Source organism: Pipra filicauda, unplaced genomic scaffold, assembly GCF_003945595.2.
Source record: "Pipra filicauda isolate LSUMZ 115617 unplaced genomic scaffold, ASM394559v2 scaffold58_size5111680_pilon, whole genome shotgun sequence".
In the NCBI taxonomy this organism is placed as follows: domain Eukaryota; kingdom Metazoa; phylum Chordata; class Aves; order Passeriformes; family Pipridae; genus Pipra; species Pipra filicauda.
Genome location: NW_024104742.1, coordinates 2120928 through 2147837, shown reverse-complemented (window position 1 = coordinate 2147837; position 26910 = coordinate 2120928). Strand labels below are relative to the sequence as shown.

At 45.9% G+C, this 26910-nt stretch overlaps 1 protein-coding gene across 1 annotated transcript; it reads left to right on the top strand.

Annotated features, from left to right (window-relative positions):
- The first annotated feature begins 145 nt into the window (after nucleotides 1-145).
- On the top strand, nucleotides 146-24988 carry TMEM255A (transmembrane protein 255A). The gene is made up of 9 exons (XM_027716613.2): nucleotides 146-259; nucleotides 4539-4681; nucleotides 8744-8806; nucleotides 13166-13255; nucleotides 13934-13996; nucleotides 14942-15030; nucleotides 17876-18038; nucleotides 19351-19494; nucleotides 22281-24988. The coding sequence occupies exons 1-9, from the start codon at nucleotides 202-204 to the stop codon at nucleotides 22437-22439; spliced, it is 972 nt and encodes a 323-aa protein (XP_027572414.1). The 5' UTR covers nucleotides 146-201; the 3' UTR covers nucleotides 22440-24988.
- The last annotated feature ends 1922 nt before the right edge of the window (nucleotides 24989-26910 follow it).

The following is a 26910-nucleotide window of genomic DNA, read 5'->3' as shown; positions in this document are numbered from 1 at the left end:
GGTTCTATTCGGTGCAGTTCGGTGCAGTTCGGTGCAGTTCGGTTCCGTTCGGTTCGGTTCGTTCCTGCTCGGCGCTGCCCGGTTCCGAGCCGGCCCCGCCGCTCGTTCCCGCCCCACTGCGCAGGCGCGGCGCAGCCGGTGCCGGGGCTGTGGCCGCCGCCGTGGCCCCGCGGCTGCGGCGGGAGCGGCGGCACCGGCACCATGCGGCAGTCCCTGACTCAGCAGCGCCCGGGCGGCGTGGCCCTGCCCGACTCCGTGGGTGAGTGCCGGGCCGGGGGCACCCCGGGTGGGGCCGGGGGCGCGGGGCCGTGCGGGGCCGTGGGTGCGCGGGGACCCGGCGGGGCTGCGGGTCCGGGGCCGCTCCCCCGCTGGGCGCGGGTCCGGCCGCAGGGCACGGTCCGTGTGTCCCCTCAGCCCCCGCGGCCGCTGCGGCGGGACCCCCGCGGGCGGGTCATTGCCCGGCCCCGCAGCGGCGGCAGCAGCAGCAGCATCATCCTTCGGAGCGGCCGCTGCTGGGGCCGGGCACCGCTCGTCCCTGAGCGCGGGCTGCGATCCCCCCACCCTCGCTCCGCCCGAGCGGGGCAGGAGCCCCGCAGCCCCCGCAGCCCCCCGCCCGTGCGCTGCCGGGCCCGCAGTCGGGGGGCGGCGGGGTCACCGCTCCCGCGCTGGCGCGGTTTTAGCAGAAAAAATGGAACAAAAGGAGAGGGGCTGGGGAGAGGGAGGCTCGGTGCCATCTGCCCCCCCCCCTCCCCCGTTCTCTCGGGGTAAAAGTTGAGGCTGGCTTCTTCCTTGGGCTACTTTGCGCTTATTCTTCGCCTTCTGGTTTTCCCCCCCCCCCCCCCCCAAAGAACAAGATGGAGAAGTCGGTGCTGTTTCTGTGCCATCTTGTCTGTTTTCTTCTAATAATCAGGAAAAAACAGAAGTAAATCAAGGGCAGTACAAAGATATACATTATTGCAAACTTTTAAAGTAATCTGCAAAAACCTGCTACAACCTTGTCTTTAGAGTGGGTTTATATATGGCAAGGATAATAAAAGGGTGTTTCTGATGCTTAACATAAAAATGATATTTCTAAGACCAGTCCACATTTGGAGTGCCATTTTAGCAAAAGCAATAGCCAGACTATGGATAGCAGTAATTTCTTTACATCTCCCTCCCAGAGTTAAGCAGTGTTTCTGACCACCTTGTATACTCTCACTGTGGTAAGCACTGTGAGTTTTGAAGTATCTAATTGGGATAAATCACAGAGAAAAGGCTATTGCTGTCTCTTAAAAGCAGAGATAGCAAAGCTCTTGTAGCTCTGCTTCTGTCTACAGAGCTGTACCAAGCTCAGGAACAAAGAGGAGAATGATGTGATGGGGAATTCTTTCAGCAAAAATTAATGTTGAGGGAGATGATTTTGCCAGGGCAGCCCTTCAGCAGCTTTCAACAGAGATACTGAGTATGAGTCCATGTATGCTGAAGCAGCTGCAGGCATGCTTATAGAAGTACAAAACCACTTTCTCTCTACACATGTAGCAAAATGTGTTTTCAGAGAAAGAAAAAATGTAATTAGTGTCCCAGTGCAGAGCTAAAGTGGAGGTAATCACATTATCTCTTCAGTTTCACATCTCTCTTCAATATCAAGGTAAAGGACTATCGTTGGTTTTGTCAGAACTTGGAATAAAAGCTTTTTTTTTTAATTTAATCTTATAAGGAATATTGAAAAGCTTTCAGAAATTTTCCAGTGGGAAACATTTTGTTTCTCTTCTCTGTTGCATTTTGATGTTTGCCACTCCTGACCAGGGAAACGATGAGTGGAAAACAAAACATGGTGGTGCAAAAACAAGTTCAGAATCCATAAACAGTGTTTCAGACTGCTTCTTTTAGGGTGTTTTTCTGCAGAAATGCTGTTGGAAAACACTCCGGTTTTGAGGCAAATGGCGCATTTTGCAGGTGTTTTCGTGGTGACTGTGAGGGCAGCGCAGGAGCACCGCTTTGTGCTCGTGTGCCCACGGCGCCCACTCGGCCGTGCTCTGCAGGGTGGTTTTGCAGGGCACACAAACATCTGCACACCCACACAGCCCAACCGTGCACAGTTTGAGCTGTGCAAGGAACATATGGCTGGGTTTGTTTACCCTCTGCTCACTTGCCAGCCAAACTGTAGCAGTAAACAGAAGTTTGGTAATCATGTGGAAGCAAGACGGGTTCGTTCTTTCTCTCCTTTCAGAACTAATCTGTGTAAGAAGCGGCAGTTTCTCTCCAGGTTTTGAAGTTTTGTTCAGCTAAATTTTGGTCCCAGTGCTATGGAATTTTAAGAAATTTATGGGACACTTGCATTTAAATGGTTACATTGGAACTGCAGTGTGGCACAAGTGATAGTATTTGGGAGGTAGTACATACAGAAAGGCTTAATATCTTGATGAATTTTGAATGCTTTAGAAGACTAGATTTTATATTATTAACTTATTTGGCAGGTTTAGGAGAATAAAAAGAATAACCCCAAATACAACAAGCAGCAAACAGTTGGGTACCTTTATCTCCAGGCTGTAAAAGCATGGCATGAAAAACAAAGGATCACTGAGAAAAGAACCAGCCTGCATCTTGAGGTTCTTTAGTAGTTATTTAATTTTTTTTTTGTTTGAAATTAGTAACTGTGTAGCTGTTCATTTCAGCTAAGGACTAACTAGTTGTCAGGCTCCTTGCTCTTAGAACCAGTGATGTCCCACTGGTGCAGTCAGAGCTGTGCTGTGGGACACAAGCAGAAGGTTTGCAGGTGGAGAGCTTTCCTTCCAGAGACACTGGTCAGTCAGAAAGGATGGTGCTTTTCTTTACAAACCTCTCTTGCCTTTCATCTAGGGGAGCCTGCTTGAGCAGGGAGGCTGGACTAGATGACCTCCAGTGGTCCTTTCCAGCCTTACCCATTCTGTGATTCTGTGATCTCCTTGTGTTGGGCTTTTAAGCCCCAAGTTTAGGAGTTGTCTGTGATTTCAAGCTCATCTGATTGATGTGGGTGAAATGATCCAGCCCCATGCCCATGGCAGCCATGCCAGTCCAGAGCATGGAGAGGGAGCACTCCTGCCAGCAGCACGGTGGTGGATCAGGCTGGAGCGGGTGTGGAGGAGCAGTGGGGAGCTGCTGCCCTTTTCCCTGGGGAGAGCTGTCCCTGTGGAGGAAGGGAGATAATTTGTACCAGTGTGTGTCCAGATGGCTGCATTGGTGTAGCTGTTGGGGTGAAAAGATCTCTCTGTCTGCTCTGCAGATATGCACAACCCTACGGAAGGGTTTGTGGGCACCTGGGGTGTACACCTCTGAGACAGAAACTGCCCAGCAAGGCCTGGTGTGCTCCTCTTTCTGGAGAATTTGGACAAGGAGGTTGTGTTTGGCTTGGCCAAGTTTTGGCCTTTCTGCAGGTGTTTTAGCTAGCCATGTAGAGGCTGTCAGGGAGCCCTTGAACACCTCAGATGGGGATTCCCAAGATGGTTTCCTTTAGGGAATACACTCAGCAATGGTGAAAGCAGCTTCTTGCCCTTGGGACATGTTCCCTGCCCTTCTCTGAAATACCCTGAGAAGTGCTGGGAGCATGCACATGGCTTGGGAGCCTCTGGGGTGGGAATCACCTTTACCTGCTCCCCGGGCACGCTGGAGAGCCCCAGGCTCTGGGAATGGGATTCAGGATGGCCCCAGCAGCCCACAGGGAGTGTGGCAGGGGGCTGTTATAGTCCATTGTCCTACCAGCCACTCTTGCAGGTGCTGGTAGGACATATGTATGTCTACATAATATATGAAATATAATCAAAAGGATTGTTCCACAGAGTGATATGAAGATGGCAGAGCACACGCTGAGCAAACACACCTAAGGATGTTGCTGAGTGTAACGTCGCAGCCAGCTTTCCTCTTGGCTGGTGGAATCACTCTTTTATATTTATGTTCATTTGGGGAGATCTATAAATATATAAAAGAAAAAAACCTCATCATCAGGCAGCTGTAGATGAGTTTTACTAATCCACAAATTCATTATTCAAGCATGTAAAAATAGCTGGTCCTTGCTGAAAGTAGGGGATGATACTACAGGAGAGTGGCTGTTACTGGTGATGTCTCATTTGCATGGAAAATCGTGGATGCCTTATGATTACAGCCAAGATTGCCCCCCTCAAAACAAGCAGCACACAGTGTGGTTATTTAGCTTGATGTAAGCAGACAGATCAGAAAATATGTAAGTGCCTAATGGGAATATTTCTCATTAGCTCAATTGCCCCAGGCCAGAGGGGCTGGGAGACTCTGATGTATCTAAATGAGCTTTGCAGAGTTACAGTTCTTAAGGCTCTCTTCATCTACGTCAGAGCAATGATAAGTAAATGTGGATTCAGATGCCCTAGTAACGCTTGATAAAGCATGTTAGTGAAGGTGAAAAGTGACAGCCAAACCCAAAAATATTCTCAAGTTGGAAGAAAGGAAATTCACCATGATGTGGTTGGCGGTGGGAGGAGAAATTTGTGGTGTCGTGACTGTCCCCAGATGAAATCAGCAAATTCTGTTGTGTGTGTGTGTGTTTTTAGGGTCGTTCAATAGAAGAAAAAGAAATTCCCTCTACGTAACTGTGACTCTCCTCATTGTGTCAGTATTAATTCTAACGGTGGGCCTAGCTGCTACAACAAGAACCCAAAATGTGACTGTTGGAGGTTATTACCCAGGGGTTATTGTAAGTATAGAACTCCTAGGTAGGTCTAGAAAACTTATTGCCTACAAAGTCCCTTGTAATGCTGCAAATGTTATAAAGGGTGTTCTTGTCCTGAATATTTTGCTCAGTTACTTCATTGCCATTTGATTTATTTGTTTTATTATTATTTTGCACCTGCTGCTCATTCCCATGCAAAAATCACATCCAAATGGCAGCTTCCTCTGAGCTTAGGTAATAACTAATGCTTTTGAGCTAATGGTATGGCAGGTTTTATATCAGTAGAAGGAACCACAGAACTTCTTTGCATGGAAAATCGTGGATGCCTTATGATCGCATTCAGCCCAGGCAGAAGTAAGGCAAAGAAGGACCACAGGTGCCAAGAGCAGTTGAGAGACCAGGTCTTGGAATACTGTTCACGTGACTTGTGGTGATAAAGTTCACTTGCCAAAGTGTTTAATGACTTGGAGTCCCTGGATGAGGAGCTGTGGCAGTTTGCCAGGGGAGTGTGTACATCAAAGCTGCAAGCACATCTATTTCTTCTGTTATCAACAGCTGAAAGTGGAAAAGGACAATCTTGTAGCTTCAAATGGCTTAATTTAGAGAAGACTACTGGTGTCCAACCTTCTTGCTATTAGATGTATATCCTCCTGCAGAAGCATAAGGGACAAGTACATCATGCCTCTCCCAGCATGAGCAAGGGTCTAACCCGAGCTGGAAAGCAAGTCCTGGTCTGTTCCTGTGCATGTCTGAGATATGCTCAAAAAGAAGCACTGAACTGCAGTCAAAATGAGTGTCTTAGCATATTGAGTGTAGCTAGTAGCCCAGCTAGAGGTTTCTGGTCTAACAGCTGTGGAGTGCTGCACTTCTGATTTGGAGGCTTGAAACAGTCTAGATAACTAGGCAGAGGCTTGTTCTTGACTTATTGCTGTTTGATTAATTTGCCATGCATTGCAGATCTCAGGGAGCTTTATACTTCTCTGTGACTGAGTTCCTCTATGGCTGAAGAAAGGCCCTTTACAGCCCTTAGTGTGGAACATTGTTACAGATTATGTTGGGCCTCTTCTGTTTAGGTTTTCTGATTTCTCCCAGTAACTCCTGCATTTAGGCCTGATCTTTTTTAAAGAGAAGCATAGAAGGAAGGTATTGAGAAGGGTTTCAAACATTCCACACTTAGCCTACACCCTGTCAGCCTGAGCTGAACCTCGTGCTTCAGAGCAGGTCCTGCAGACTGATGCAGATGGGTTGAGTCTGTTGCTCACGTCCCCTTGACATCTCCCGTGCTATTTATGGACTGGGAACGTCAGCATCACTAACGCTTTTTTAGGACTTAGTCTACTCAAGGAATTAATGAATTCCTGGACTTGGGAAGGGCGTTGAGTTACTTTATTCAGAAGCACCCTGGCAATTTCTGTTTATCACCAAATTCTGCCTCTCGGTTCATTAATCCACTGTATGGTAATGTGTGATGACCTCACCTGTCTGCCTGCACAGGAAAACATTCCAGTGTGCTGCTGGATGCTTCAGCAGGTGCTTAAAATAGCTGATGTTTCATAACAAGCTGGGCTTTCTCCCTTTACTGGGAAAAAGGGCTTGCCGCGGTGCATGAGTACTCGGTGAGCTGTCCCCAAGCAGGTGACTTCCACAGCCCTGAAGAAGTAGCTCCTTGCAGCTCTTGTCATCCAGAACCTCACACTGCTGTTAGGCCTGCGTGCATTTCTCTCAGGGATTCTGTGCACTGTTAGTCATACCCTGAGTGCCCTGTGTTGGTAGGTAAGGTAAGGAAAACGCAGAGCCAGAAATCTCATCACTGCCACACCTCATGCACCGTTTTGTGCTCCTTCAGCTTGTGTTCCTTGGGCAAACACCTCTTGTGGAGGAGGGGACATGCAAAGAAGTGATGTCTAATGCAGGGGATTGTCTTCCCAGGCCTCTTCTTCCAAGGAAGGGCAGAACCGGGCACTGGAGACCATCCACACGAGTGGGATTTTGTTTGGTTGGGTTTTTTGAGGGTTTGAGGTTAGTTTTTTCCCAAAACAACTCATTTCCTCATTGGTACAACTGGAGAAGCTGAATTAGAGGGTGCAGTGACATGTCCTGTAGACAGGCTGCCCTCACCCTCCTCCATGACCACCCAACTTTCATGACTACATCAGTGAGCACCCTGGCTGTGTCTCTGTGGGAAATGTCCTCACCTGTGCCTGGATGACTGAGCTGGGATAGAGAAGCCTGGAATATGACAGTGGTGCTCAGCAGACAAGAGTAATGATCAGGTGCACAGGGCAAGCACCCTTGTGAAGTGAGACTGTGAGATACGTGTGTTGTCTCCAAGTTACAACAGCTTCCAGAATCTGTGTAAATGACTGACCTTTCTTATGCTTTCACTGGCAAACCTCTTCTGTAGTGGTTCCTTGCCAAGGATGTTGGCTTCGGGCTGGAAAAGTGCATTCATTTTGTGTCCTGTCCTCCTTTCAAACAGGCATCCCAAGGCATCACATCCATCAGCAAATTAATGATGCAGTTGATGCAGATTCCTAAGATCTCTTTGTCCCATCCATAGAAGAATGAGTAGTTTTTCCATTAATGCAATGAGAATTCCTGTTAAGGAGAATCCACTGATTTATTTGGTCTTCACCTGTTGGATGTACAGACTTGCTGTAATTTCTTCTTTTTGAATTACCTTAGATGATCTGAGGTATTTCACCTTTTGATTTGAAGCTGCTCTGAAAGACCACGTGGATGTTTCTCTTATGGATAAAGCTCAAAGGGCACAAAACATTTTTCTTGAGCATTTGCCTTAGGTGTGTGTTGCCTGATCAGCTGCTCTGCTTTAAGCCCTGCTGTTTGAGCCAGCTGCTCTTGCTGCCCACGGCACTGCACCAAAGGTTACTGGGCTTAAGCAGGGCAGAAGAAGATTTAAGCCCAACTTTTCATCACATTTGTGTCTTTTAATCTCTGTATATGCCTCTGCCTGAAAGTACTTGGCTTATTAACTCTTTGTTTTCTATTCCTGGCTCTTAAAATATCAATTCCAAGTTGGTTGGCTCATTCTTGAATCACTGCAGTTTGTCTCGTGCTTTGTTCTGCTTCCTGGGGAGTTGGCCAGTTATTGGGTGTTCTCACCCAGATCTTCACTGTCCCTTGGTCTGTTGTCTGGATTTGCACCTGCTTAATATGACAGGTCCAACTGTAGGACTTTTCTGGCATTTCTCATTTTGCCGACCCATGGAAGTGGAGATGGATGTGCTCTAGACCAACCAGAGATCTTTCTTGGCGTGACACAGAAGTACTTCTGCATCTCCCCTCATAGTCTGTGGTTCCTCCTTGAAGTCCCTGTTTCTGGCCTGGCTGAGGTGTGCTCTGTCCTGGAAACTTCTCCTTAGTGTAGCTAAATAGCTTAAGGCTGTGGAGAAAGGAGGTGGAAAATCACACTCCTGGATGACTTCACTGAGCTGAAATAAGTGTTGTCAGTTATGGCAGCAAAAAAAGATGCTTTTGCTGCAGTAGCTTGTTCTGTTGGCTGGGTTGGCATGAGCTCTTCTGGTAGAAGACCCTGGTGAATGCATCCTCACCCCTGGAAATGAGGGAGGAGTAGGAGAAGGCAGAAAGCTGCTAAATCTTCTCAAGTATAAATCTCCCTTATTTCATACTTCGCATCAAGAAAGTCTCTGAGTTAAAAACTGAGGTGATTGTTCACAGGCTCGGTGAGGCTACAGAAGCCTGGTCCTGCAGATGTTAAGCGCCGTGGTCCTGCAAGGTTTGCATCTGGAGAGTCCTGAGTGTTGGTAGGGTTGTTCCAAGACAGCAATGCATATCCTCATCCACCAGCCATTACTCAGCATCACTGGGGCGGGGATGGAATTCAGAACTCATCCTTTTGGTTTCTACACACGCTTTTAGTGCCATATGTGGGATACACCTGATAGTTCCTGCTAGTGAGACTCCACTGGTTTCTTGCTAAGGAAGAGTGCTCACACATCCACAGTATGTTCTCTTGCTGCTTCTGGATTTAAATGTGTTCTGTCTGTATACAAAATATGTTGGGTATCTTCCTGATCTAAATGCTAACAATACATTGTTTTTCAGCTTGGTTTTGGGTCCTTTCTTGGAATAATCGGATCAAACTTGATAGAAAACAAAAGGCAAATGGTAAGTTCTTTATAGAAACTTTTCTAAAAAATGACAGTAACTCAAGTATTGTATGTAAATAGTATTATTGGTTTTCCTAACTCTTCCAGGGTAGTATTGCATACCTCTTGAGAACTAGAGATGGTTTCTGGCAGCCCAGGAGAACAAGGCTGTTAACTCTGCTATTTTTAAATTAAAAAAAAGAAATGCTCAAGGAAGCACAGAGTGGCTATACACAGTCTCACTGAACTTGGTGGGGTTTTTTTAAAGAGCTTGAAATTGAGCATTTGGAGTTTTCAGGATAGTCAGTGCTTCACAGGCTCATGCCCAGGGCTTTTTCTTTTGAGCTGTCTCAGTATGTGATACATAGTATGGTAAATAAGATAAAAATAATATAGTTATTTTAAATCTTCTAAAATAAATACTTTGAAGCCCAGAACTCTAGAAAAATTGCTTTTGGCCACTTTCTATTCTAAGCAATGGTTAGAGGAGAAGATCAAGCAGCTGGTGTAACAGCCAGTCTGGAGATGAAATCCCCTAGAGAGCCCAGCAGGAAGTCCTTCCTGAAGACAGGAGTGCTCAGAGCTGTCTGCTCTACAAATGTCTACAGCATAAGTCACTTGAGATATCATCATGACAAAAAGCACGAAGACTGGTGTAACTGAAAAGCAGCCAATCTCTCCAGCACTGCTGATTAACACACTTGTTACTGGTTCCTGTTTCCAAACACCTCTTCCAGTGAGAAGGAAAACCAAGAAACTTTGCATACTGTAGAGCAGCAGTTGGGGACCTCAGAAACACAGGAGGTGCTGGCTAGACCAGGTGTGCAGCCCACAGTGCTCTCGGGTTCCCTCCTCATGCTGCAAGGAGGGTTTTGTGTGCTGGGGCTGGGAGCAACATTCAGAAGAGAGCGGGTGGGCAGTGAACATGCAGATAGCACGAACCAGGGGAGATGAGATCACAACTGAGCTTGTGCTGGGGTGGGAGGGGGTCTCTCTGTGGATTGGGGATGGAGCTGGCTCAGATTACCCCTCTTGGCAAGCACAGGACACTTGGCTTGCCACAGGACACCTGTGGACTTGTCTGGGTCTCTGATGGCATCTTGCAGATGCTGTTTCACAAACTCCACACCTTGATGCCCGTGCCTGGAGGTAGGGGCTGTAGTGCTTGGAGACATCAGTAACAGGGCTTAGGGCAGGGGGAAGGCTTTTTGGAGAATTTAGCAAAAGGTGGGGGTAGAGAAAGATCAGTAGAAGTTGGTACCCAATACTGTCCTGGCAGGCTGTCGAGCTCAATCTTTCCAAGCCTATTTCCTCTGCTTGCCCACACGTGGCTGGCCAGAGGTAGCACGTGGGGAGGAGCAGTCCAGCTCCTGGAGCACCCTGTGGGCAGATCTGTCTCCTGCCTTGGCTGGGCTCTCCCAAGAGAGTCGCTGCAATCCCCCTCCCCGGTGTTTTCCCCATGCTCTGGCAGCAAGATCTCTCCAGCCTTCTGGTGTGAGGCAGCAGAGGGATGAGGGAGGTGGTGCTGTCCCTGCAGCCCGTCCCACTGGGCTGCTGCTGCTTCTGCAGGGATGGAGCTGCCTCTGGGAGGGGGCCCAGGGGTCAGATTAGCAGGGTGTGCTGCTGACCAAGGCTAAGGCGTGGTGGCCAAACTGCAGGGGGAAATGGGAGAAATTCCTGCCTGTCCAAATCCAGAAGCTCCTTTGCTTTGCAAATAGCAGGCTCCCTGCAGAGCCAGAGGGAGAGGGTGAGGCAGACCCTGCAGGAGAGGACATCTGCCTTTCCCACAGTCAGACAGGGTGCAGGGGAGGTGAGTTTCCCAGTGGATATTTTTTGTTGTTTTCACCCTGGCTCTGTAAGAGCAACATGTCCTGTTCTTTCTGTCCTAGCGGGGTTTCAGCCTCTTGCTCATCATGTATTAGCAGCATGTCAGTGTCTGGTTGAGCAATGACCGTGTTGTGCCAGTCCTGGCCCCTTCACAGGAGTGCCCACGAGTGCCAGCACGGCTCTGACGTGACTATTTGGTTATTCTGAAGAGCCCTGGGTAGCCTGTGTTTGTTCTTTTCATCTCTATCATTTTGTGTCCTAAAAAGCACACATGACCCAGCTTTGCAGGGATTGCGTCACTGCTGCCTCGGCCGGCAGCGAGCGTGTCTCTGCTCTGACCGCAGAGAGGACGTGCAGTAGCTGTCACTTATTGCCCCTGTGCTTTAGTCACACCTCCTCCTTGCCCAGGGGCAGCTTTGCCCATTACATGTTTCCATAATGCCACTGGCAGCGCAGGATTTATTTTTTTTATCTCCTGTGAACTTCCCCAGTGTCCTAGTTTGCTAAAAGGCAGTCTGGGTCTGGCTTGTTACGCAGCTGGTGGCAGAAAAAGCTAAAAGCAACTTCTGCAGCCGTGTTCTCGTGCGTGTTTCTGTCCGTCAGGTGACTGGGGAGCGTGAGGAGTCGAGTGAGCCAGTGTGGCTTACGGGGAGAGCTAAGCTGAAGCAGCACTCAGTCCTCACTTCTCTCCTGCCTGCCGTCAGGAATAGACCTCTCTGTTTTTTCCCACCCAAGCATATTGACTGCCATGCCATACATCTGCACTTCCCACTTGCCAAAGGAAGGGAGAGCTCTCATTCCCCTGGGAAGGCCCAGCTGCCCGCCCTGCAGGCAGCTCTGGCCCAGCCCAGCTGCCCGCTCAGCAGTTTTCAGCCGAGGAGTCAGGGGTTTACCTGCCTTTATGACAGTCATCCAGGCCAGGGAAAAGTGAGAACCAACAGCTTCACAGCCCACGAGTGGCTGTACCCTCACCTAAAGGGATCCTCAGCCCAGGACACTCCTGCTGCCTGGTTCCTGCAGTCCAAACCCAGTTTGTCTTTTCTTGTCTGAGTGCTACTTGGTGTGGCTGACTTCATCAAGAGTTAGGTGAGTGAAGACCAATCAAGAATATCACTCAGCTCTTGAGAGGGGCTTCTGCTTGCTACAGTTACAAACAGTATTAAGCTCAAATCAAAAATCTTGGTGGCAAGTTGAAAACTGAGATTTTAAAAATTAATTTGTATATTTCTATTTGCTGTTTGATTTTTATTTATCATAAATTCTCAGTGTTTGGTTTTCAGGCTTTTCTTTCTCCAGCTGAGAGGGAGGAAACTGTGTAAATAAAGTGAGCAAACCCATTTCTAGCATTAGATCCTTATCTCCTGGTAGGGCTGTTATGAAAGTATCATCATTAACCTTGTATTTATTTTAAACAACCATATTAGCAGCTCCTATCTGCAAGCAGGCATGACCGACAAATACCCTAATTGTATATATTTAGTGTTTGGCTCACTTCCCATCTCCAAGGCTCATGCTATTTAGGGAAAATATCCTCTTTCATGTATGTATGAAAAAAAAGGACAGTACAGAGGAAAACCAAACTTGCTACAAAATAACCTAAGCCATAAGCCCCATTCTTCCACTGAGACTGTGAGAAGCTGCACCTTCTCCCCTTGTGTAATTTCACTGGTTTGGTTGTGAAACAGGGTGACTGTGATGGATAATGTGAGTTGGGATCCAAATGTGGAGATGCTGGGGCTGAGTGGGGAGGAAATGCAGGTGTTTACAGCTGACAGAACCAAGGTCCCAGTGTAGGATCTGATCCTGGAAAACTTGTCACCTGCTGCCATCTGCAAGTAGTTTGTGGCACAGCATCTAATATTCCAGTAGCAGCCTAGTGGCTGTGATGTGTTCATGTGGTCACTGGGATCATTTCACAGTCTGCTCCATCTGCTGCTGCAGGTTTTATGTCTATGCCTTGAATACTTGCCTCATCTAGAAAACCATTTTATTTTCTCTCATTTTGAAGCTAAGTGAAGTCAGCAATTGTACAGGGACCATTTCCACTGTCCCAAGCAAGCCCTCCTGCATCCCCACTCGTTTCTCAAGCTGACCTGCTCTGCACATGGATGTTGCTGGAGGAAGGCCTGTTTTCACTTAGGGAGATCTAGGTAAAACCGGTGTGATTAACCTAAAAATCCTCAGGTACTTTAAAAATACACATAGGATCCTTCTGGATTGTGTTAGGGAAGAGTTAAGGACAGCAGCAGCCAGAAGAGGAGGTGTATCCTCAGCCTAAGTTTAGCCTTTTGGAGTCATGGAAAAACCTGCCTTACTATCTCAAGTGCCCAGAGAACCAGTCTGGCACAGTGCTGCCGCTCCTGCCGCTTTGCCAGAGCAGACACACATCCCACTGCCTTCAGTGAGAGCAGGCTGTGCAGCCCAGGCAAACATTTGGGTCATTGATTGCTTGAGGGCTTATTGACTGTGGTTTAGGTATCCTTGTGGAGAGGGCACAAATCACTTGGTTGTGGAGAGGCAGATGATACTTTGCTTTGTTTTCCTTTCTCAGCTGGTTGCATCGATCGTCTTCATCAGCTTTGGTGTCATTGCTGCGTTCTGCTGTGCCATAGTAGACGGTGTCTTTGCTGCCAGACACATAGTAAGTGCTTCCAGGAAAACACAGGTCCTGCAATGCTTTTACTCTAGGAAAGCAAGTGATGGTGTCTGCAGTCCTGTATCGGGACACATCAAACCCTGCAAAAATACACCATGTGCTGAATGCTGTTTCAAATCATAAGCTTTAGAAAAATGTATCTTTTTTAAAAAATGTTTTTAAATTAGCATGAAGAATTGAGATCTTAAAATTTTTGTGTGTGTGCTTTATGTGTTTACTGAGTCTCACAACTGTTAAGATGTAATGTGAATTACAGCTATCACCAAGGGATAAAATATGACCAGTAACATCTATTTTGTTTTAAATGTAGGCAGAGGTAGTTCTTAATGCAGAGTCAACCACTGAATGCTGTAGTAGAATGAAGCAATTTGATACAAAGCTCATTAAAGCATTAGAGTATAAACAGGAAACAGTTGTTCTCAGTTTCCATTTAGTGACTTAAAAAAAGGATGAGCTGCTGCTGTCACGACCAATCACTAGTGCAGTGGCAAATGCATCCCTCCAAGGACCAGGGTCAAACATCACCCAGGGCTCAGGGAGCTGGGGTGGGTGGGGGGTGCTATGGCTGGGATGGTACAAAACAGTCTCTAAGTTTCCCCAGCCCCTTTAGGTGTTTTTTTTGGTTTAGCTGCAGTACTGATCCTGGTGCCTTTCCCCCGGCAGGACCTGAGGCCGCTGTACGCGGGGCGATGTCAGTACTACTCCAAGAGCACGACCCCGCCTGAGGTGAGAGCAGGTTTGGCTCTGCTGGCTCTGAAGGGGCAGCTTCGTGGTGCAGGTGGAGGAACCTGCTGCCAGGAGTCTGCTCCAGTGTCCTGGAGGTCTGAAAAGTGAGGAGGGGGTGGGAGGCTGGGCCTGGGGTGGGAGGACTCAAGGAGGTGAATTCCTCCATGCTTGGTACTGCCTCATTAGTGAAGGAGCAGGTGGAGAGGAGGGGATGGGGGGTAGGAAAATACACCAGTTTCTCTAGATCTTCAGCTGTGCATTCATTATGGGATTAGGGTGTGGGTTAAGAGTTCAGACAGCAGTAATTTCTGTGGGTTTGAGCAACATGTACCAGCCTCTGCACCCCTGCTATTGTATTCTCCAAAGAAAAGCCTCTCAGGGCTCCCAAGTTCCCAAGTAGTTTTGAATAACCACTATATTCCAAATTAGAATGCCTGCTTGAGGTGCAAAGTTAAGTACTACTCAGCAGCATTGCTGGGGTCCACTCTCTTTTCAGGCCAAAGCCTGTCCATGTGAGCTTGGGTGTTACCACCCATGGGCAGACAATGACCACTTTGGTCAGTTATGCACCAGTATGGAATTCTTGCTCTCAGACTGTACCGTGCTGTTGGCAGCTCTGTGCTCTGAGTTGCTGTGTGGTGAGCTGTGTTCGTTCAGCAACACCTCGGCTGCCTGTAAGAGTTGCAGACCCCCTTCCTATGCAGGCGTGGGCTTGTCTGTGAGTTCCCCACTGTGAAAGGAAATGCTGGTCTGTTCTAGTCTAGTACATCTTTATTCCAGTAACTGTGGACTTTGCAGGAGCAAGATAAGGAAAGAAAAATCTGCCTGGGGCGAATCTGGAGATCAGTGCAAAATCTACAAAAATGTAGAGCAAGCCAAATAGCAGCAGAAACTGTTTGAGGATGTCCCAATATGCTTTATGTATTTTTCTCTGTGTTCACACAGGCGATCTGTCACCCACAACGCCGTGCCCCCTGCACACCAAAAATAAAAACCAATACCTGCTTCTGCTGTGACCTGTACAACTGTGGGAAGTAAGCCAAAAATGCCATTCCTGGCCGTGGGAAGGGCAAGCAGGTGTCTGCCTTGCAGGTGTCTGGCAGGCCAGGACAGTATCGGTTAATGACAGTTGTTATGGGAAGGGATCTTAAGCTGTGGTTACCAGCCACCAGGAGTCCCAGACAAAAGCTAACCAAATAAAGGGGTGTGTGAAGCACACCAAAGCCATCCCAGCTGTGGGTGAGCATGCTCTGGGCCAGCCCAGCTGGAAAAATGAAGAGGACAGGAGTTTCCATTGCTTTTGTGCTTGGTGTCCTCCCCAGTTTCCCCCCCTACTGAGTGTCACCTTCCTTCTCTGTTGGCACTGCTTGTTCCCTGGGTCTTATTTTGTTTTAGATGATTATTGGTGTAAAAACTGGGACACTGTTCTTCCTCTCCTTGTGACCATTTCATTCCCCACCCTGCCAACAGGGAGGAGAGTTCACAGGCTGGTGTTCATAAACCTCTCTGCCCATTTCTGAATATCGTTCATGGTCACAGAGGGTTGGAAGGTGAATCAGCACTGTGCAGTGAAGAGTCAGAAGGTGGTTACCAATCCAGAGCCACTGCAGAGTGATCACACCAGCTAGATCAGGCTACTGTGCCTAAGCCAGCTTCATTTACAGCATGTGCTGCTTATATCATGTGGAGTCTCTAATGTGTGTCAGCAAGCAATTAATAAATTGATTTTTTTAGTGCTCGTTCTCGCCTAGGGCTGTTCCAGGCTTAGCATTTCTCACAGTACTTAGCTGGGCTGGTCCCCACTTAAATCATTGACTGTGGTGGAGGAAGATCAAAAGCTGCTGTTAGGAGAGGGTAGGTGGTTCCCTGTGCTGGGAAATGTGATCCCTGGTCTTTGTAGGACTTTGTGTCTGTGAAAGCCGTTGCAGAGGGGCGAAGCTCACACCTTCCTTTAGCAATTTACAGAACATTATCCCTTTGTACTGGCTGAAGAGAGCGATTCACAGAGATGTGTTTGGAATAGAAAAGCTTGAAACTTTTCTGTATTTCCCTTTCTTTGGGTTTTGGGGTTTTTTGTCCCCAGGCAGGCTGGTTCAGGGTCCTGCCTCTGACCCATTTTCTCCTCTTTGATACAAGATACTAGTTGTTACCATCTTAATCTTGCTTAGCACCACAAAAATATCCTTCGCTGAGGAGGTGCTGGTTCTTTTGGGATCTCATTAAGAAAGGCATGGACGTTCAAGACCGGTTAGTGCACATGTAAAGGATGGAAAATGCAGAAAAAGCGATGGCAGTCTTGCATCCTTCCTGATGTCCGGCTGTGGCAGCGCAGGATGAGCCCCTTCCCTTGGACAAGTACATGCTGTATGTCTCTGAACAGTGCAGAATGTTCTCGTCGGTGCACCAAGGCTGGCTGAGAGCTCTGCACCCTGACACATCTCCATAGGAACGAGCTCTTGCCAGCAGCACATACAGGTTGTATTGCTGGAGGCGGTCACGGTGTGTGCTCGGGGTCACACGGAGGTCGTGCCAGCAAGTGCAGGTTTTTGTGACCTGTGCTTATGCTCTGCCTCGATTCTGCTTGAAAGCCCTGTCTCCTCGTTGCAGTGTCTCCTGCAGTGGCCTGCTACAATGAAATACGGAAAAAAGAAAGAAGTCAAAGTTGAGTAATGAGGGAAGGAGCGTGGCTCTTGTGAAAGGGGACAGGTCCTGAAGGCCTTGCAGAGTCTGTTGGGGACCTGAGCCTGGATCTGCTGCTTCTTGACCTTCAGTATGAGCCTGTTCTTCCCCATTTCCTCAAAGCCCTTGTGCAGTTTGAGCCTAACCCTGTATGTGAGCTGAGAGACAAGTCATTCATAAGCTCTTAATATTGTCTGTCCCTGATAAATATGTTTTCTGAGGGGAATTTGCTGTAGCCCACTACATCTGGTATGTTATGCTGAAGGCCAGCCTGTGTCCTGCCCAGCAGGCAGAGAGAAGTCATTCCTGAAGAATCCCTGTAAGGTAAAATGTATGCATGTATTCTTCCCGAGAATGCCAAGGCAGTGGAAGGATTAAAGAAAGGGTTTATTTCAGATGCAAGGACCATTTATTAATGATGCTGCGCACTGGGCCCCCAGGGGAAAAAGGCAATGCCCTGCCTTCTCCAAGGCTCTTTGTATCTTCTCTCTCTTCCCCCACCCTCTCTGTCCAGAGGAGGCCTTGTACACATCTGCAAAACCCCTGTTATCTCTCTGCATACCTGGGAGATAGCTTGCTCACAGCTTCTCCCTGCAACTTTCTGAAATGCAGGAGGAAGGAAAAAAAGAACATCCAACCCGTTTTAGAAGGCATTTTGCAGTCTTCCTAAGTGAAATCAAGTTCTAGCTTTCCATCACAAATTCTTCCAAACTTGTACCTATCCCTACAATCCCGCTGCAAGACTCCAGCCCACGTGTTGCAGGAGCTGCTTTTCCTTTTCCAGAATAATGACCTCACTGGATTCCACCAAGTTTTCTCTATCTCTTTTCTGCATGTGGAAAAGCTTAAAAATGCAAGCAGAAAGACCTCTCCCTGCCAGGGTGCCAGGCTGTTTTAGAGACTGCTTTGTCCTTGGGAAGCCTGCAGGACCTCTGGAGATTTCAGATGATAGAAATAACTGGCAGATTCAGACTCAAGGATATTTGGGTGTTTGCAGGCCTTCAGAGCACATCAGTCTTCTGCTGTCATTGTGCAGGGAGATCTTGGATGGCACAAGCGTGAGATCTACCACTCCCTTGGTAGTCAGGTCCAGGCTGTCATTGAATTGCAGAATGCATTTTACTGTCCAGCAGAAGTACTTAGGTTTTACGATGCGTGGTGCACTTTTTTTATCATTATTGTTTTTCTTTCCTAATCTAGCAGAGTGGAGATTTCTGGAGGCTACTATGAATACATTGATGTCAGCAGCTGCCAGGACATCATCCACCTTTACCACTTGCTCTGGTCAGCAACAATTCTGAACATAGTGGGGTTATTCCTGGGGATCATTACAGCAGCAATCCTTGGAGGCTTTAAAGACATGGTAAGAGGGTATCAATTTCTCTGTATATTAAGGCAAAAAAACTCAGGCAAATTGCCTTTTAAAAATAATCATGAGAACAGCTATTAGTATTTCCATGCAAATTATCTATGCATCACTGCAATCAGGATGAAAAGGAGGGCAGGAAATAACTGTGAGGGGAAGGTGGAAGTGATTCACTTTCTGATCTCAAGTCACCACCTGAGCACAGTTAGAAAAGATGAACAGAATTAGGAGGTTGTATTTTCAAAAGGAACCTTCTCAGAGGTGTTGGCAATACCAGGATGAATGAAAATAAGCTCTTTCTTAAAAATTGATCTTCTTTTCATAGCATTCTCATAATTCTCATAATTCTCACAGCATTCACACAAGGAAATGTGTGGTGGTTGCTCATGAATTGTTGATTTTATAGCAGTAGTAGGGTTCTGAGCTTTACAGACTGTTAAAGCAGCTGTGTTAGGCTGAAATTCTCCATCTAGTTTCTTCATGGTGTGGAATCTGGAAGGGTGAACTGGGGATCAAAACCAAACTTCAGATAATGGAGAAAATGCTGTTCTGACAACATGAGCTTTGAAATACCCTCACTTGACCAGGCTGCCTTCCATACAGTTTTGTTCTGAAAGCACAAATCAGTGGGGAGAGCTGAACATTCAGCAGATACACTTGGGGTTTTTTCAGTCTCTTGTGACTCATTTGGAAAAATACAACATGAGACACACAGAAAAAGAGCATTTGTTGTCCTGGCTATACATTTTTCTTACAAAGAAATCTTGGACCCTGCACTAAGGGTGCCATATTGCAGAACTCTGAACTCTTTTCAGACTCACCAGTATCTTCCCAAATAAAATAGGAGACACATTCCCAGCTGCGCATTGGAGCCCTTTGAGATTTGATCCACACTAGAGAGCCTCTAAACCTCTGCAAAAAAAAAGATGCATAGAAGTGTCTGTGAACAGCAGTACAAGAGGATTTGAAATATCTCAAAATGCACTGAATAACAGAGTAATCAGAATTAATGGATCATTTCTCCTACTTGTGAAGATGCAAATCTGTTTTGTCTGAGTACTGGTGTGCACTGGGCTATTACCAGCTTGTTCTGTGGAATCTGAGAGGAAGCAATGAGTGGGTGATGAATGAAATGACCTTGGGACTTAACTGCTGCCCTGAGAGGGAACTGGATTGCCAGTTGCTAATTCAACAGAATTGAGGTCTAAAGACACACAGTGCTCCTCTAAATCATTTCTGCTTTCATTCAGCTGTCAGCTTTCCATGACTTGGTTAGCAGCCTGAAATTCTCTTCTTTTTGTTTTAACAGACTCCTTCCCTCCCTACGCTGAACTGTACGGTTGAAAATGCACACCCTTCAGTGACCTACTACTCAAGGCCACAAGTGGCATCTTACAACACGTACTACCACAGCACTCCTCACCTGCCTCCCTACTCTGCATATGACTTTCAGGTGGGGAATGTTACAGGATGTTTTCTTGTTTAGCAGCCAGGTTAAATCCAGCCAGTCCTGCAGGACTCTGGGGACCTGCCTTCCCATCATTCACACAGTGTAATTTTCTCATTCCTGCAGAACATATCCAGTCTTTCCTAGGAAAGACTAAGTCCTTGGTAGTGCTCTCTCTTACTAAGGCAGTGTTTTCCTGAAAGCTGTCTTTGAAGTGAGGGCAACAGAACCTGCTGCCTGCCTGCCTTCCCCACCTCTCACTAGTAGAGGCCACAAGAAAAATAGTCATTGCCTCTGGCACTGCAGTGTTTTGAGGAGAGAGGCAAAGCCAGGTGTTCAGGTGCTAGATTTTATTGGGCCAACTGCTGTGTCTGAGAGAAACAGATGAGCTTTTGGAAACAAGCTATTTGAGCTCCTGAAGAGACATGATGCCTGAAAAGCTGTTGTGTGGTTTCTTTCCACATGGTTCAGCTAGTCTAAGAGTGGTCTCTGCAAACATCACCTCTGCTGTAATGCATCCCTTCCTCTTTGAATTATGGAGCTGTGCTGTTGGAAGTGGTGCGTTCACATGAAGCTTTCAGCTCTCACTGGTGAAGCAGATGAGGACATTTCCTCCTCAGCTCCTTTGTCAAGTGGATGTTACCACAGTGGTGATGATAACACATCGTACATTTTCTTTGCAACCATCGGGGCTGAAGACTTTTTTTATTAACAAGAGGTTAAGGTCTTAGAAATCAACTAAGAGGTGTGCTCTGTGATAGCCATCATCTCCCTCATCAGAGCCATGCATAAGAGTTAAATATAAACTTTTCTGGTTTTACTGCTAGTGGCACTAGACAACACTGCTGTCAGGGCTTCCTAGGTATGCTTGAATTCTTATATCACAATTTCTAGGATTTATGTATACAGATTTGTGATGCATTTTTGAGATTAATGAAACCTGGGAGAGTCACTGGCATCGTATCACTTACAAAAATGCCAACATCAGTGCATACCAAACCAAGCTCGTCTGCAAAGTCCTCTTCTCAGCTTCTCAGCAGTTCTAAGTGCTGTCAGACTCCGGATTTGTCAGTACAGTAGCCCCAGTACCTGCAGAGAGCTCAGCATGGGTGGATTTTCCTGCTTTTTATCTGGAAGTACTGCTGGGCTCTGCTAACACTTAGAGCTCAGCTGGACGGATCAAAGTCTCTGGGTCTCAGTGCTGTGAGCACAGGTGTTGGCTTAGGAGTCAGCACAAAAGCTGGGCATAAATTCAGGTAATCTAAATTTAATATAGCCAAGTCTCTCTTTCAGATGCAATTCCAAGTCTGCGCTTTGTGTATCTTCCAAGAAACTTGGGGGCCTGCATGAGAGCCTTAGCTGAGCCTCTGGCTGTGGAGACTCTCTTGCCTTGAACCCTACTCTGCTCCAAGCAGTTACTGTACCACCCTGACACCTTCTTCTCTGCCATCCTGCAGCGGGCAGAGCAGGCCCAGCATTGCCTCTCAAATTCCTTTCAGAGGATGCATTGCCTCTGGTGCAAGAGTGCTTCCCACTCATCCCACACATCCTTCACAGGAAAAAAAACCAGCACTATTCCAGAATTTCTGAGGAAGCCTGTGTCCCTGCAAGAGCTTTCACACACAAATCTAAAGTGGCAGACCCAGCTCTCTGGTTTTTGGGAGAGCTGGTGGGTGTTGCAGCAGCCGCTACTTGTGCCATCGCTAATGACACTCCACACTCCTCCAGTGGCCTTTGCAGGGCGCCGTGATGGGAACTGGGCAGTAGGAAAAGGTCTGGTGGAAGCAGTGCCACTTACTCCTCATTGTGTTCTTGGTTGGGGGCAATTGGGTGAGAAAGCCTCAGAGTTTTGACTTCTGCAGGCCCTGAGCCACGTTTGGCTCTGACAGGAGAGCGCAGGTGAGCATTGACCTTCTCTGCCTTTCACCCCCTGTTGAAGGAGGAATTAATGCCATCTTCCCATGGAGACTCCCCTGACAGTGCAGTGCAAATCCTCCTCACACTTGCCAGGGCCTTAAGCCAGGAACATTTGGGATTTCAGTTTGTGCTGCAGCTAAAGGGTGGTGGAGGGGTGTGTGGTGCCTGGGCTCTGCCCCAGTGTTTGCTGGTGTGTCCAGGCACCACCAAACGCTGTTTGCTCTGCAGGTGGCCTGTTCAGGTGGGCCAGGTGGAAAACAGCAGCACAGGGGCACCACGGCTGTCTGGGGCAAACCCACCGTGTGTTAGTGGCCAGAAGAGTTGTTGTGGTTTGACCTCAACCAGTTGTGCCCCACACAGATGGGGTGGGGGGGATCAGGGAGAGAATCAAAAGTGAGAAAATTCGTGGGACAGTAAAGCAAAGGCCACGTGCACAAGCAAAGCAAAAAGCCACATGGTCTGGGATATCCCTTGGGTCAGTTGGGATCAGCTGTCCCAGCTGTGTCCCCTCCCAGCTCTTTGTGCCCCCCCAGCCTCCTCCCTGGTGGGGTGGGGTGAGGAGCAGAAAAGACCTTGGCTCTGAGTAAATGCTGCTCAGTGATAAGGGAAACATCCCTAAATTATCAACACTGTTTCCAGAGGAAATCCAAACCACAGCCCCCTACCAGCTGCTATGAAGAAAATTAACTCTTTCACAGCCAAAACCAGCAGAGGCACAAGTGGAAATAACAGAATTGTTATTTGTATGTACACGTTTTGCAGAGGTGAACCTTGCACTGTTAATTTTGAATTGCTTGGTAATCAAGTATCGCTTTGCCGAGGTCCTTGACATTATGAAGTGGTTACATTACAGCCTTCTTGCTGTCTCTCTGCAGCATTCCAGCGTGTTTCCAGCCTCCACTCCTTCTGGCCTCTCCGATGACCCCCAGTCCATGTCTCCATCTCCCAGCTATATGTGGGCCTCTAATGCGCCGCCTCGTTACTCGCCACCGTATTTTCCCCCTTTTGAAAAGCCACCACCTTACACACCATAAAGAATGTGGGAAAGGAGACAAAAATACTTGCCATCGAAATAATTGTGAACATTTTGTACTTATATTTTACTGTGGGAGGCAGCAGGAGGATAGATACAGAACAGAATTGCAAATACAAATATTAGATTGGCCTGTTCTTTCTTGCGAGACTTTATTTCAGAAGTTCAGCAATGGCCTGTGACGGAGGGGACAGACTGCTGATGTTTTAAAGTGTTGGTGAGTAGCAGGTGACCTAAATGTCAGCCTCTTTGGTTCATGTAGTCCTTGATTTTTAATAAAGTGATCCAACACAGATGACAGATTCTGGTCTGCCTTACTCCATCTTGTGCCAAGCTGAAGTAAGGGTAGCCAGCATCGACAGTTGCCAGAGACTATCAATCTGTTTAAGGTGAGGGTGCTCGCAAACGGCGTGACTGGTTTTGTTTGGCCTTCAGGCTCCAATTGCTGGGATTTTGGGCAGGGAGGCACGGGACTTGGCTCACATCACTTGTTGGTTACAGCCTACACACTGGAAAAATCCTGGGGGAACTGCGACAGTGTCTCAAACTTCAACCCTATTGAAAAGAGGTAACATCCTAGGATAGTCTCGTAGATTGTAGCAAAACAACTGGAACATTGCTTTTTTGAGGGGGGGAAATCTTTAATAGGCAAGCTGTTTTTATTTCAGAATGCTTCTTCAAGTGAAATGGAAGGTGAAATGGAGTTGTCTCTCTGAATTCTGTGTAAGTAAAGCTGAAGTCAAGCATTTTTGGTGGTTGCACTGCCTAAATCACCCTTGTATTCCTATAAAGAGCATCAGAAGCTGTCCACAAGTCACTGAAACAGTGCAGTGAAAACATAATGTATTTATTTATTTCCCTTTTGTTTGGTTGGGATTTTTTTTTTTAAGCTTGTACTTTTAACTTTTTTAATGGACTGAATCAGCTCCCTGAATAAGCACTGTTTTAGTAGCTGTATTATGGGCTGCACATAAGGAATATCCACTACTAGTTCTCCAAGACATAAGTCTCACACAGTAAAATTCAACACCCTGTAATATAGGATGAAACTGAGGAATTTGCAATTACTGTTGTGACTTTCATTTAATCTTCAGCTGATGACTATGCTGACTGATCTAGATTAAAGCAGATTTTGCATGCATCCTGCATAACAAAAGAAGGTCAGCTGTGATATGTGACACACTGACCTGTAAAGTGTGGTTCTACTCTAGGAAGTGATTTCAGATGACAGTGTTCAGATCTGAGCTGCTCAACCTGAGCGTTCTCAGCTGCTTACTTCAGGGATACAAATTATGTATTGACATTTTACTACTTATTTCCTAAAGATTTAATTTCCTTGGCATCAGTTTGTTGACTCTAATCCTCAGTTGCCTACCTTTACTTGCAACTGCTGCAGACCAAAAGGCACTTAAGAGGTTAAATCTGGCTTTCAGAATCAAAAAGTGGAATATATGCTAGTGGGGTGGGGGAAAATCCAGTTGGATTTTAAATTGTGGCATCTCCTTTTAATCTATTTAAAAAAAAATTAAAATCAATTAAAATGCTGTCAACATGGAAAACAAAACACTGAAGTCTCTGATCTCACTTTTGAAAGTACACCCACACTTTATAATGCTGTTTTTAATCCTATGCATTTGCAAAGCCTTTAGGCTAGACTCTGTGTTAACCTTATCATTTCCACTGTCAAATACTAATCAGTATGTTAGTATATTAAAGGATAATATTGTTTATCCAGAAGCAAGTGTAACTTTTCTCCAGTAAGAAGGGGAACTAAACAGCTGGAGAAAGGAATACAACTTATGGGATTTAAAGCAGTAGTGTATGCAAAACATATCCTGGTCACATTTTGTTTGTTGAAGTGCAGCTCCTATAAATTTGCATACTGAAAATAAATTTATATACTAGGGCATCCTCCCTTTTATATTACATTTTACTGAATGAAATCTTGATAAAGAGATCATGGGCAATTTCAAAACAGACAGTACTTCTCTTGATAAAACTCCCCACAAAACTAGAATTTGAAGGGCACATCAATTTAGTATCAGAAAACATTTTATTCCTGTATCTTTGAGATAACAACTAACAGTCCTGTCCTACTTCTGACACTCTACCATTTGTGCCTGTCAACTAAATAGGGCTAGAAGGACTAGGGGACACCACAGGACAGGACTGAAACTCCTGAGGGGAACATAACTTACTGGCAGAGGAACAACTGGGAAATTACTGATTTTGAGTTGAAAAACATTAAACTTAGGAAATATCCAAATTCTCATTTTTTCTAAGGAATGCTTAAGCAAAAGTTACATTGCTGCTTTAAATTCACTATAAAAGGACAAGGCCATTTTCACATTAAAAAAAAAATTACTGGTGGGATTTTCTGTTGAATTACCTGTGTCCTTCTGCTTGAGCAAAACTAAGCGTTTAATGTAACTGCAACATTCTGCACTGTATTCATCATTTCTTATGAGAATGTCAAGATTGTGGCTCATATGTACCCTTTTATTACTTTACCAAAGTTAAATAAAATTGTGTGACTTTTGTAAACATTTATAAATTGCATTTTACATTTTAACAACTTTCCTGTCTTACAAGCATCTTTAATGTTAGTTGAGAAATTCCAGTATAATTGCACTGTGAATAAAAAAAAAAAAAAAAAAAAAAGAAAAGAAAAACCCAACGAACAAAAAAACCCCCACCTCTACTTGTTATACTGGAAATGTGTTTTTATACCAGGATTAAACAAAGACACCTTTTTTTAAAATCTGTTTTTGAAAGCCCCAGATGTACCTACACTTTGTAATTCTGCAGTTCTACCCACATAACATGGTGCCCTGACCTCCAGCACCATAAAGGCATTACTGGTGATTTTTTGCTTTAACACACAGATGAATAATGTAGACAGTGGAGTCTCAGTGTCTCCTTTACTTACTATGGGCCTAATTCTGTCCTGATGAAGTCAGCTGCTCCTTGATGGTAGCAGAGCTAGGTAGAAGCCCTAAGCCAAGGAGATAAAAGCATCTAAAACATCATTTCACATGTTACTTATTAAACTGCGGTCCTGACCAGTGATAATAAGTCTACACAGAGTAACTGATTACCTCCATGTAATTGTTATTTACAGTCAAACCCTTATGAATCATAACAGTCAGCAGCCGGGAAGAAGAGGAGCCCAAACCGTGAGTGAGCTGAAATGCATTGCACTGGTCACTAGGGATGTTTTACTGGTCACTAGGGATGTTTTACTGGTCACTAGGGATGTTTTACTGGTCACTAGGGATGTTCTTCTTCATTTTGAGCTTGTTTGCAATGACAGCAGCAGTTGGTCAGACTGTTCCATGGCAGCTCTGCCTGTTCTGAGAGTTTGTGGCTGTCACAGCATTCTCACAGCACACGGGAGCTGTTCAGTGAATTTGCTTTCTTGGAAAGGGTTCAACAAAAACAAACAAACAAACCAACCTCAGGCCCCAAAAGCTGTGTGTGTGTCCCCCCACCCCAGCGGTTCCCTGCTATTCCCAAAGACCTGGAAAAGGAAGCTACAAGCTGTTGGTAATCAAACACGTTAAGACTGTAGAACTTGAGTTGCAGTTACAAAGAAACATGCTACCACTCATCTTTACAATTTAAGTTTTTTATTTTTGCCATAGAAAGCTCTAAGAACTAATATCAAGTATCGATTAATGAAAAGTAGAACACAACTTTTAAAAGTATGTTAAGGAAGGACTGTACAACTATATACATCACAGATCTGGGAAAATCAAGAAATGTTTTCACATGGAACATTTCCTAGGCAATAGCTGTAGAATTCAGAGTTCAATGTATATAGTTGTCAGCTTCTGCATCTTTTATAAGCTGCATGCCTTAACAGTAAAAAATAAATAAGCAGTCAATGTTATTTGTTAAACAAACAAATATTTGCTTAGTTCACATAGTGGAATGTTAGGTATGAATCCCCAAAGAAACCAGACAGTGAGGATGCAGCCACCATTACCATATTCTGCAGCAGATCTGTTAATGGTTTATATGCATATAAATGACTGTAAGGTTTGCCACCACAGTCTGTTGAAATTTTTAATTTCTATATAAATGCTTTGTCAGAGTCAACCTTTTTTTTCCATTACCCCAAAGCCAATTTCTTAATATTTACATAAGTTTATTTCATTAACTTAAATTGGAAGCTAAATGCTTACAAAAACAAACAAACCCACAAATATAAGTGCAACAGCCAGAAATCTAAATATAAAAGCTCGTGGCCCCATAGAAAGTTTTAGAAGTATGGATTTAACGTGTTTCCAAACCAATAAATACTGGAAGTGAAATAAAAAAAATGCTTTACATGACCTCTGGACTTTGGATATCAAAAATTATTTCCAAGGAAAACTGAAGACCCTGAGACACATGCAAGCACGAGTCTTCTAGCAAAAATAGTTACAAAGCCCTAATTTTCCAGTTTTCCTCCAAAAAGAGACCTTTAG

Coding starts and splice junctions, on each gene's coding strand:
- TMEM255A (XM_027716613.2), top strand. CDS start 202: ATGCGGCAGTCCCTGACTCAGCAGCGCCCGGGCGGCGTGGCCCTGCCC. Junction 8,807..13,165: donor TAGAAAACAAAAGGCAAATG/GTAAGTTCTTTA, acceptor TTCCTTTCTCAG/CTGGTTGCATCGATCGTCTT. Junction 13,997..14,941: donor AGAGCACGACCCCGCCTGAG/GTGAGAGCAGGT, acceptor GTGTTCACACAG/GCGATCTGTCACCCACAACG.